The sequence below is a fragment of the Marmota flaviventris genome, chromosome 5 (assembly GCF_047511675.1).
Source record: "Marmota flaviventris isolate mMarFla1 chromosome 5, mMarFla1.hap1, whole genome shotgun sequence".
In the NCBI taxonomy this organism is placed as follows: Eukaryota; Metazoa; Chordata; class Mammalia; order Rodentia; family Sciuridae; genus Marmota; species Marmota flaviventris.
Genome location: NC_092502.1, coordinates 148,573,055 through 148,585,197, shown reverse-complemented (window position 1 = coordinate 148,585,197; position 12,143 = coordinate 148,573,055). Strand labels below are relative to the sequence as shown.

The 12,143-nt window shown below is 36.9% G+C and overlaps 1 protein-coding gene across 3 annotated transcripts in view; it reads left to right on the top strand.

The window, feature by feature from the left end:
• The first annotated feature begins 9,657 nt into the window (after window positions 1-9,657).
• Window positions 9,658-12,143, top strand: part of Rictor (RPTOR independent companion of MTOR complex 2) — a 107,727-nt gene continuing 105,241 nt past the window's right edge. For 2 of the 3 annotated variants that reach the window (XM_071612686.1, XM_027936207.2), the window contains exons 1-2: window positions 9,658-9,713; window positions 9,886-9,933. In XM_071612686.1, the coding sequence (XP_071468787.1) occupies window positions 9,665-9,713; window positions 9,886-9,933 (97 nt within the window). In that variant the 5' untranslated portion in view covers window positions 9,658-9,664. The remainder of the gene's footprint in view (window positions 9,714-9,885; window positions 9,934-12,143) is intronic. The other variant, XM_071612685.1, reaches the window with a different exon arrangement.

Sequence of the window (12,143 nt, the reverse complement as noted above, 5' to 3'; positions counted from 1 at the left end):
TATGTAAATTTTCCATTTACTTTTTGAGGAACTCCACAGAAGTTGCACCATTTTACAATCCTACCAGAAATGTATGAGGGGTCACTTTTTCTACATCACTATTGCCCTGTGTCATTTTCTTTTTCCTTTAGCTTTCATAGTAGATTATGAAGTGGCATCTTATTGTGTTTTGTTTTGTGTTTTCTTAATGAATATCTTTTCAGATGCTTGTTGACCAGATGCTTGTCTTCCTTGGAAGAATATCTATTCAGTTACTTTGCTCACTTTGTAATTGGGTTGTCTTTTTTTATCATTGTCACATTTATTTTAAAAATATATTCTGGGGCTGGGGATGTGGCTCAAGCAGTAGCGAGCTCGCCTGGCATGTGTGCGGCCTGGGTTTGATCCTCAGCACCACATACAAAGATGTTGTGTCTGCCAAAAACTAAAACATAAATATTAAAATTCTCTCTCTCTCTCTCTCTTTAAAAAAAATAAAAAATAAATATAAAAAAATTCTCTCTCTCTCTCTCTTTTAAAAAAATATATTCTGGATAAGAGTTCTTTATCAGATATGTGATCTGCAATTATTTTCCCCATTTATTCTTATGTTTTGTAGTTTTAGCTCTTATGTTTAGGTCTATGGTTCATTTCAAATTAATGTTGTAGATGGTCTGAGGTAGGTGTCTGGCTTCATTCTTCTTACATATAGACAGCCAGTTTTCTCAGACCATTTTTGAAGACCATTCTTTTCCCCATTGAATTGTATTGGCACTTACTGAAAATCATTGACCATAAGTGTTAGTGTTTATTTATGGACTCTCATTATATTCCACTGACTTAAATGTCTGTCCCTATGACAATATCACATTGTTTTAATTATTGTAGCTTTGTGGTAAGTTTTGAAATCAGGAAGTATATAGTTCATTTACTCTCAATGTAAATGGTGTGAGAGGGCAGAAATTTTCCATGTAGTTATTTGTGTAGTATACCTTCTTAACTGATCATTGTATACCTTGAACTAATATTGTACCAATTCACATGTAACGTGAGAGTCTTACAACAGTCTTATTTTGTTGTACATTTTACTTCTATAATTTAAATATACAATTCATTATAATTGCCTTTGCTTATTTATTTATTTATTCTAGTTGTAGATTGATACAATACCTTTATTTTATTTGTTTATTTTTTTTATGTGTTGCCAGTGTTTGAACCCAGTGCCTCACACATGCTAGGTAAGTGCTCTACCACTGAGCTACAAGCCCAGCCTGTCATTGCCTTGACTTTAAATGAGAAATTACCCTTTAAAGTTATAAAGAAATGAGAAAAAAAATCTTTTTGTTTATTGATATATTAGCCATTTTCTCTGTTCTTTGTCCTTTCATGTAGATCTGAATTTCCATCTGGTATTATTTCCCTTTGGTCTGAAAAACTTCCTTTAGCATTTAATTTAGAACGCATCTGTTCATGACAAATTCACCTCACTTTTTTAAATCTGAAAATATCTTTATTTTGCTTTCATTTTTAAAAATTGTTTTTACCAGATATAGAATTCTAGGTTGCACCTTGCTTTCCTTTTACATTTTAAAGATGTCATTTCATTGAATTCTGGGTTGTACTGTTTCTGATTAGAAGTCCTCAGTGATCTTTATTGTAGCCCAATAGTTGCTTTGCTTTTGGTTTTCTTTTATAATTAGTTTTAAGATTTTCTCTTTATTTTTTTTTATCTTTGTTATTTGACAGTTTTCTTATTTGCTTGGGATTGGTTTTCTTTATTTATCCTGCATGTGATGTGATTCATTCAGTTTTTTGGATCAGCATATTAATGCCTAAGATTAACATCAAATTTGAAAAATTTCAAACAAATGCCCCCCCCCCCCCCATTCTCTCTGCTTTCTCCTGGAACTACAATTATAAATATTTCATATTGCTTAATTTAAAAAATATGGGACATTGAGGCCTCTATTCTAGAGCTAGTGTATCCTTCTCCCTAAGTTATCTTTTGGGGTCTTGGTGCAATACTTTTTCTAAATTGTAACCTTTTGGAGGGTCTTACTGTTTCTTTTTTAAAAAAATCAGTCATTTTCTTCTTTATGCTTTATATTGGTCTGTTCTCAAATGCACAGATCTTTTATTTTTTAGTCTAAGGTCTGTTATTATACAGTGAATTTCTCATTAATATCAGAAATATCAACATTTCCGATATTGTGTTTTTTATTTCTAAAATGTTCACTTGATTCTTTGTAGAATATATCTCTTGTGAAAGCCCCTATCTGCTCACTCATTATGTCCAACACTTCTTTTAATTCTTTGATCATATTTGTGAAATTCTGCTGATTCTAATGCCTGTGTTTATGTGGATCTGTTTTTTTCTATTTTTTCTCAATAGAATGAGTAATATCTAGTAATATTTTTATTGTATGCTGGCTATTATAAATGCTATGAGAGTTTGGGGAAAAGTTTTTTTTTTCCTTTTCTTCCTTTTTCTTTTTGAAACAGTTCTCCCTAAGTTACCTACAGCTTTGCAAAGTTGCTAAGGCTAGTTTTGAACTTACAGTCCTCCTGCCTCAGTTTCCCAAATTGCTGGGATTACAGGCATGCACCATCACGCCTCACTGTTGCTTTTTTTCTATGAGTTTAGTTTTTTCCCCTATCCATTAGTTAATTAATTGGCAGATCAGTATAATCTTTTTGAGGCTTGATTTTAAATTTTCTTTTAGATATGTTGAAAGTAGTCTCTATTCTAGAGCTAGTGTATCCTTCTCCCTAAGTTATCTTTTGGGGTCTTGGTGCAATACTTTTTCTAAATTGTAACCTTTTGGAGGGTCTTACTGAATGCGCAGAGTTCACCAGTTTCTCTGCTTGCTGGAACTCCAATGTGTTTTAGCAATCTGTAATGTCTGGAATCATCGTTCCAGCTCGTGGGGGCTGTTTTCTGCCAGACTTCAGCAGAGTCTCACCTAATGCTTATTCATCTCAAAATTCAGCTAAATAAGCAAGAGGATCCATGTGCAGAAATCTGGAGCTCTTGCTCTGTGCAGCTCCCTCATCTCTGGTATTCTCTTTTTAAATTTCAGTTGCCTCATTATCTCTGGATTAAAATTATCCTATCCTCCATCCAGTGAGACTACTGTTCTGTTTGGTTTCCGCAACTTTGTGGTATATTTTGAAAAGGGTCCCCAGGCAGAAAGCCAGAGAGAATGTCAAACTCACTTTGTTTCTTTCATCTCAAGGTCACAGTGTCACATGACTCATTGTCCAAAACTAAAAACTATTTGATGTTTATCTAGATTAAAATTTGTGCTTTATGGGAAGGTAAATCCAATTTTCACTTCTCAGTTATGGATAAAATCATAAATTCTTCATTTGAAAAAAAAATCATTTTACGTATAATAGCTACTTTACATTTTCTTTCTGATCATCAATATCCGAAGACCTGAGGATACAATTCTGTCTGTTTTTATGTCTTCTGATTCTTGTTCATGGTGACTTTTCCCTACAAGTTTGATAAACTCTGGATGTAGCTGTTTGTTGGATCTTGATTTGTGAAGCTCTTAGGAGTTAATAGAGTAGTGGCTAGCTTTTCTCCAGAAAGGATTTGTATTGCTACTGACAGATGCCAGGGGGCGCTCCCAAACTAGATCCACTTTGGTTACCTCCTGATCCTAAGCTAACTGCAATAGTTTGAGGTTCTACCTTTCTGCCTGTGGTTATAGCTTAGGCTTCCTATCTCAAGTATGCTAGGTAGGAAGTATCTATCTTCCTATCTCAAATATGCCCCCACCTACTTGTTCACTTTTCCTCACTGTGATTTCAGTATTCTATTTTCCTCCCCATGGCTGGGTATTGAACATAGGGTCTTGGGTACGTCAGGCAAGCACTCTTCCACTGAGCTACATCCTGAGCCTCTGATTTTGTTTTTATGATTTTCTGGTGGAGATGCTTTGTGAGGTTTTTACCCCCTCTCTCCCAAAGAAAAAGAAAATAAAAATAAACTATTGTTATTTATTATGCAAATCAACAATGGAGTTGGTAGGCAACGTGGGTGGCATGATTTCTCTAAGGTGGAATCTTGAGGGAAGATTAGGAGTTCTATAGCTCAGAAGAGTTCCCAACACTCCTACAGTAATTCTTTCCATTTCTGAATATGGCTATATACTATGTCCAGTTAAGTGGATTTAAGGAATATATTATTATAAACTATAATTCAGAAAATATACACATGGCTTAAAAGAATCTTGCAAAGAAACTGTGTAGATGTAACATAAATCATGAAAGGGCAAACATAAGATTTTAAAATATGACACATATGATCCTTCTACCCTTGATTTTAGCACTTTATTTGCTTCATTACAAGAAAAAAAGCAATGGTCATGTAATTAGATGTCATAATACTAGCTGATTTTTTGACTAAAATTATTAGCATTATGTGAAATATGAAGTTACATGCATGTTTTACTATGTACTTATAATTCTAAGTATGTATGTTCTTTGAAATATTAGTGGGTGAAAGTATAAAGCTATCAGATTAACATATTTTTAAAATACAACATGAAGATAATTTTCTAGATATTTTCCGTGATATCAGAAGTCACGCAATATCAAACCTGTTACTTTGCAAATAAACTTTTTAGTAATAGAGAAAAAGGCACATATCAGTGAGGAATATAGTGGTAATTCCTGCTATGGTAAGAAATGGAAGAAAACACCAACAAAATTTGTTGGCAAAATTAAAATTCAGTACCATTGGTAAACCAAGGTAGGAAAAAAAAAAGCTAAAGATTTGAATAAAAAGGTATTTGAACATACAAGTTCTGCAGTGTACTTGGATGGAATCATAGATGTTTTCAAACTTACCTAAATTTATGGTGTTTGCTAACTTATGTTCTGTACTGAAATACACAAAGAATTTTTACTCTGTCTCCAAACTAAAACAGTACTAAAGAACATGTATCCTTATCAGTAAATAACTTCCTTATTAAGAGCAATGCTTCATGAACATCAATGAAGCATTTCCTATAAATGAAATTTAAAAAGAGATTCAACAGAAGTTCAGAAACAGCTCCATGTGTGTTAATTTTATATAAATGAGACCTGTAAAAAACTTTTTTCACAAATTTTGACATGAGAAGGGGTGACTATAAAAATTTTTTTGCACTGTGGAATGCTTTTTTGTTTTCACCCAGTAGCATGCTACCTATCAGTCATTTTTTATATTTTATAAAAAATGAAATCTACTTTCCTTTTAAGGTAATTATAATACCAATAACTAAGAACATTATTATATTCCAAAGAAACTGTGTCAGGACAAGAACTTTTAAAAAACAGTTGGAAATGTTTTAGTTTTGTGATTTTTTTTGAAACCAATCAAAAAAAATATATCACATATATAAAACTTTCACATTTTTATATATAAACCTAAAAATCATGAAAATAAGAGTATTCTAACCTGCTGAAATCCTTTGGATTAATGGTTTTTGAACTAATTTTGTAACCAGTTGCTGAAAATGTCTCAATGCTGTGTTTTCTAGTTTGCTGGTTGATGTTAGGGAAGATGAATACTTATTAGCAAAATCATATTTTATAAAGGTTGGTATAACTGATATATGGAATCCAAAAACCAGTGTTATACTTTAGAAACTGCAGCCAATAGAATAAGTCTCCATTATTAGGTTTAATCTTTGTGAAGTTTTAGCTCTTAAATCCCAATATCCAAATAAACCTTTTAGAACTAGACCTTTTGAATTGCTGTATGAAAAAGTGTTTAACAAGAAATATACATATATAATGAAATATATTCAGTCCTACTGCTTGTATTCATGCCATTAGTAAAGTAATAACTTTTAATGGTTTTTAATGCATCTTTATGTCTTATGCTTTAATTAAAAAAGCATATTTGCATTAGTGTACATGTGCAAATGTTCTTTTTCTAATAAAGAAATGCACAATTCTGCTAGATTGGTTGGTAACAAGTAATTATAAACAAATGTTTATAACTAGGGTTTAAACTAGTCAACAAAATTTCTCTAAAATAGTTTTCCTTTAAAAAAGTTACAAGCATAAAAAAATTGTTGAAACACAAAAATGAAGAAAAAGAAAAAAGAAAAAAAAATCACTCAAATTTCTATCATCCAGGCATAAACATTGTTAAAATTTTAGTGCATATCCTTCTAGAGTTTATGAAAATACATAGCTTCCTCTTTTACAAACATAGGTTTGTTCTTCATTTACAACTGTATTTATGGAGGAATTTTAAACTTTACAGAATTATTTAAGTGAGATTTTTGGGACAGATTAAAATTTAAAGAAATAATTATAAGAGATTATATTCTGCAGACCTAGGATAGATCTTTATAAGCAACCCTGTGTAAGATATAATATTTGTTTAAGTCCATTGCTTGTCATCTTAATGTACTTTATCTTGATATTAAATGTGGTTTAACTACAAAGAGAAGTTACCAAGAAATAGCCTGACCAAATTTTGTGGTTTTCAACTTTTTTTATCTACATATGGCCTATGTAACAAGCCAAGTACCTTAAAGGGAACTAAGACTTTGGCAAGGTTTTTATTTCTGTTCAACATTATAACTGTGTCCATAGCTGATAAAATATGGTTTACAATCTAGAATTAACTGTATGCAATAGGAGAGAGAACTGAACAGAGACAGTGACTATTAATGGAATTGTTATATCTTCAAAATCAAGCAGTTGTCATTTAAAGGTGTGGTCTTGGACTCAATCTCATAATTTTTTTTTTTTTTTTTATCAATGACTAATACCATTAGAAGGAACATTCATTGACACAACAAATGAAACCTAGCTGGGAAATGAAAACTAAGAAGAGGAAGTCAAATTTTCAATGGCAAGATTGGAAACAAAATAAAATTGAAGAAGTAGTAAGAAGTAAACAAAATGAGTAAGTCACTTGGGTGGGTTAAAATAAGCAAGGTCAAAAAAATAAGTTTCGAAAGGATGGTGGCTAGCTATTACCAAGTATCACAGATGTTAACTCTGGGGTTTTAACAAGCAACTAGCTGACAAGGATCAATAACGTAGTGCTAATGTTTTAAAAAAGCAAACACAACATTGTGAAATTTATTCCTTACCGTAACATAACTCCTGCTTCCTAGTTGACATTGGTATACATTAAGAACTTTTGTTTTTAAACCAGATATGCCATTCACTTGAGAGCAAATGTGAAGAACCTAATCACACAAATGAATGAAATAATAACAGAGAAAAAGGTAATTTCATTTAAGATTGAAGACAGTTTTTTTCTCCCTCCTGGAAGAGATGAAGTAATTGATTAATGGTCATTAAATAAGAACATACAATTATGAAAATAAAAGTCTATTGATTTCAAGTACATCTATTGATTTAAAGTACATCAAGTAAAATAGGCAATTATACTCAACTTTTTTGAGAGACTGAATTAGAAAATGAAGTTAAACTCAACTTTTTTGAGAGACTGAATTAGAAAGTAGTTAATTTAGAATTGTGGGGCATGATTTTCGTTGAAAATTAGAATAATTGTAAGCATTTGATAGAATTTCCATTGACAAATTTCTACTTTTCTTTTTTAAAAAAAATATTTAATTTTTAAGTTTTTTAGGTGGACACAATATCTTTTATTTACATTTATGTTGTGCTGAGGGTCGAACCCAGTTCCTCGTGCATGCCAGGTGAGCACTCTACCGCTGAGCCACAACCCCAGCCCCAAAATTTCTACTTTTCTTTAACGGTGAAATGTACATCTACATGGAGGCATGAAATGTGAAATTTTTAATGTCTTGGTCGGACTTCCAGTAATTGGGATAAATAATTTTCACCAAGACAAAGAGAAGCAAGTTTGTTGTTATTGAAGTCATTACTGAAAAAATCAAGAGACTTAAAAAAAAAATACTCTAGTTGTGTTACATCCTTAAATATAAATATAATATCACCATTGGATATCTGAATGTAGACCTGATCAGAGGGCTTAGAATATACAGACAATAGGTTGAATGCTAAGGAAGCAATGTTCCTACTTTATCTTCTTGAAGATGCTCCTTTTCTCTTCTTTTTTAAACTTTTATTTATTTTACAAAAACATACTATAAACAGCAGGACATTTTAAAGGTATAGAAAAGCAAGAGAGCAAAAAATGCAAAATGCAGTCACAACTAAAGGGAAAAATAAATTAACATTTTGATGCATATCTATGCCTATTTTTTTTCTACTTATGTACATATAAAACATTTTATAATGTATATTTTGTTTTACATGTATTTTAAAGTTTATGAAAACAATAAATTTGTAATCTCTTGCGTGATTTAATATCATGAACTATCACTACACTAGATCTATATCATCATTTTAAATGGCTGCCATAATTTACATAATTCCTACCTTTGGTCATATGTTTCTAATTGTTCACTACTATTAACCACTGCAGTAAGTGTCTTTAATATTGTTTGCTTCTTTGTCTCTTTCTTTCTTAAACACGAAGAGTAGTAAAACAGAGAAGGAATTCAAGGCTTTTACTCATCCAATAGCTATTTATTGAACAATTATTTGTGCTGGTCTTGGCATTAACTCGGAGTAGGGAAGAAGTAGTTAAGGCAAGCTGTCCATTTTCAATAAACTTTCAGTGTCCTGGAGTAGAAAGAATTGAAGAATAGGCGGCGAAAAAATGCTCACCCTTTCCTTAAAGTAAATCTAGTTTAAGAGAAAGTTGCCGGGTTGGGACCCAGGTGTCCATCTACTAATTAAACAGGCTCTAGAATTAAAATCCCTACAGTTAAGTATAGAAAATGTTCGTCCACAACATCTATGTTGGCCACCTCTGTAAGAGCAGAACGCCCGGACACGGCCGCGGCTACCTCTCGGTCCAGGCGGAGAGGAAACCCTCTCCCGGGGCCTCCTGGCGCTGGCGCACGCGGGGAGCCCTCGGCCCCTGGGACCGCCGCGCTGCTCTCCCGGCTGCCTCACCCACAGCTCGCCTCGGATGCCAGGCGGTCAAGCACAAAACCTCCACCCAACCACTTGCACTTGGAGAAGCCTCTGGCCGAGCGAGGCTTCGTCGATCCAGGGCAAGGCTGCTTAGCACAATGGTCAGAGCGTGGGTGGAAAACAAACTTTGTTACGTGTTAACTTGGTCGGAGCAAAACCATTCTGGGAAGGGATTTAAGTGAGACCAAAACCGTGCGCAGTGATTTCTATACAAATCGTTTTCATTGATGGAAAATGAAGAGCCGCCGTCTCTTCCAGGGCTTGAAAGTAAACCAGAGGCTCTGGCAGGACGGTTTCAGCAGGTGGCCAGCCACCCGCCCGCCCGCCCGCCCGCCCGCGTCCCGGACTCCTCGGCTCCAGCTACGTCTGGACTGGCGGTTCCGAGGCGGCTGAAGGGGAAGCATCTTCCACGATGCACACAGGCATCAATGGGATTTCCTTCGTGGGAAATGTCCCCTGCCCGTAGGCGTATGTGCCGGGATGACCGGGCTGGTGCCGCCAGCCGCTTCTAGGTTCGGAGTGGGCGTCGCACTCCCTCCTCAACCCCAGTCCCGCGGGCACCGCCACCACCGCCCGCCGCTGCTGAGGGGCGGGGGAGATGCCGCGGGGGGCGGGCGCGGCGCGCAGGGAGGGGAAGGGGTTCTCGCGCGATTGGGCGAGGTTTCCGGTGTTGTGACTGAAACCCGTCAATATGGCGGCGATCGGCCGCGGCCGCTCTCTGAAGAACCTCCGAATACGAGGTAAGCCCGCTGCAGCCCTCACGCCCCACCAACCCGGCGCCCGCCACCCTTGACACTTGCCTTCCCCTGGCCCTGGGTGGGGGAAGCGAGCCGGGGCGCTGGCCGGAGCCAGGGCAGCCGCCGCTGGCCTGCGAGCGAATCCTAATTGGGGCTGTGTGTCTGTTTCGCGCAGGGCGGAATGACAGCGGCGAGGAGAACGTCCCGCTGGATCTGACCCGAGGTAACGCTGGGCGCCGCGGGCGGCGGCGAGGGCGCGTTCCTGGGGAGGAGCCGGGGCCGGGGGCCGAGAGCTGGAGGCAGGGGCGGGCCCCGCACGGGACCCGCGAGGGAGCGGGGGGCAGAGCCCGAGCCCCGCCTGCCGGCCCGCGGGAGCCCAGCCCGGGCTGCCTCGCCAGACCCATCCCCCTTCCCGGTGCCCCCTTCGCTAGCTGGAGCCCTTGTCCGGGCCTCGGGTGTGGGGGAGCATGTAGCGGAACTCGGCGAGCCAGCGACCCCTTTGGGTTCCGCGGACCCCAGGGAGCGTTTACACCTATCTTGGAGCTCGTGCACCAAACCCTGGAGCGGCCGGAGGGAGGTAGAGGTTGTTGTTTGGGTTGCCGAAGGGTGTTTGAGGGAACAGCGACCACATCCTGCCTTCCCCGTCCCCCGGAGGAGATGCTTGCCGGACCTGCTTGGTTCTTACTGACTGCGTGACTTCTCTCTGCTCACCGTCCTGTGGGGACCCGCAGCATGGATAACTCAGTAGTGAAAACTGGAGCCGTTCTTTACTGCTAAGTGTATGTTTTAAGCTGTATTTCCCTCCTGCTTGCCTTTCCTGGGCCGCCCGGTTTGTAGTTGGCAAAAGACCGCCCACTCACCCTGATGCAGGTTCATTGTTTACCTTCTGCAGTGGAGATTGGGTTTGTTTACACCTTCGGAGCAGGGTAAAACCGGGTTATATTTTTAAGGCCCGAATCCAACTACTGCTTTTTCTGTCAGTCACGGTATTGGAGTTTATCCGACAGTGTCTTGCTGAAGAATTTGTGGTTGCATACAAAATTCTTTTCTCTTCCATGATAAGCAGGATTTGGTCTACTGATTCCAACGGTCATGTTTCACACCAGCTATAGCTTGGAGAGTATTCATTGTACAGAGTCAGTTTCTTCTTGTGATCTGTGAAACACCTTAGGAAGTTTTCTTTAAGAAGTCGTTGTAAACATTGCATGAGATCAATTTATACCCCGTGTTGTACTCAATGCAATGACTGTTATTACAGTGTTTTCATACATGGGTTCAATTGTTGAGGCTCACCTCTGTATTGAAAGCATAATGCATTCTCTAATTTGTTTTATTTTGTATATCGTAATGTAAGCTTACTGGAATATAAACAGGCCAATTTTCATTTAGCTAAAAGAGTACATTTTTGTAACATAATACTTTATTCTGAAAGTTTGGAGACTTAGCTTTAGCTGAACCAGATCCTTTTAAAGGCAGAAGAATTTTTAAAAATGCAGTATAGTAGTGCGTTAAGTACTGGAAATGGCAACTAAGTAGATCACCAGTGCATTAATTTGGAACTTCTTTCCAGCAGATTTTGAGAATTAGTATAGAAAAATGTAAAGTTTTTGATTTTTGAGCAACAATTTGAAAACTATATAACATGTATAAAAATTATATAAAATAGATTTTCTAGTAAACTTTCTTATAAAATAGCAATTATTCCTTACAGACTTGAAAATTTAGCATTTCAGTTCTCTAACAAATATAGTGTATTAGCGATCCAATTTTTATATGCAAGCATGTCTTTCAGATGGCGAACAAAAAAAAAAAAACCCACTTATTAAGTAAACTTGAGACTGGTTTCTTCCTTAAAAACCTGTTTGGATATGGTGTTGGAAGTAAAGTATAGTTGTACTTGGAGTTGAGTTTGTTGAGCTCCTATATATATAGTGATTTCTCTGGTTAGTGTCAAAATTTTGAATTGTGTCAAAACAAGATTGATTTGATGCTTATGGTTTATTCCTATTTTACTCAAGAATACGGATAACACCAAATGTTCATTGCTTAAAATGGCTACATTCTGTGACAGTAAACACCTGATTATGACCATAGGTGTTTCCAGGATTATATAAAGACTGCAGAAAATTTCTATTTCTGCTTGTCCTAACAAAATGTACTTCAGTTTTGAACAAAATATACACAGCCAACTGAAACTGATTGCAAAAGCAGGACACAACCAAGAATGAGAGGTTACATGAGAACTGTATTCTAAATTATGAGGAAGTTTAGAATAAGAAAGTAATCTGAGTTAGGTTCATTATAGTGACACTATTGTTTAGAGAAACTGTTATTCTGACAAACATTTCATTGTTCAGAGAAGACTTGTGGATCTAATGTGAAAGTTCATGAGGAATTTAACTGTAGTAATCATTTAGAACTGTGAGGCAGTCT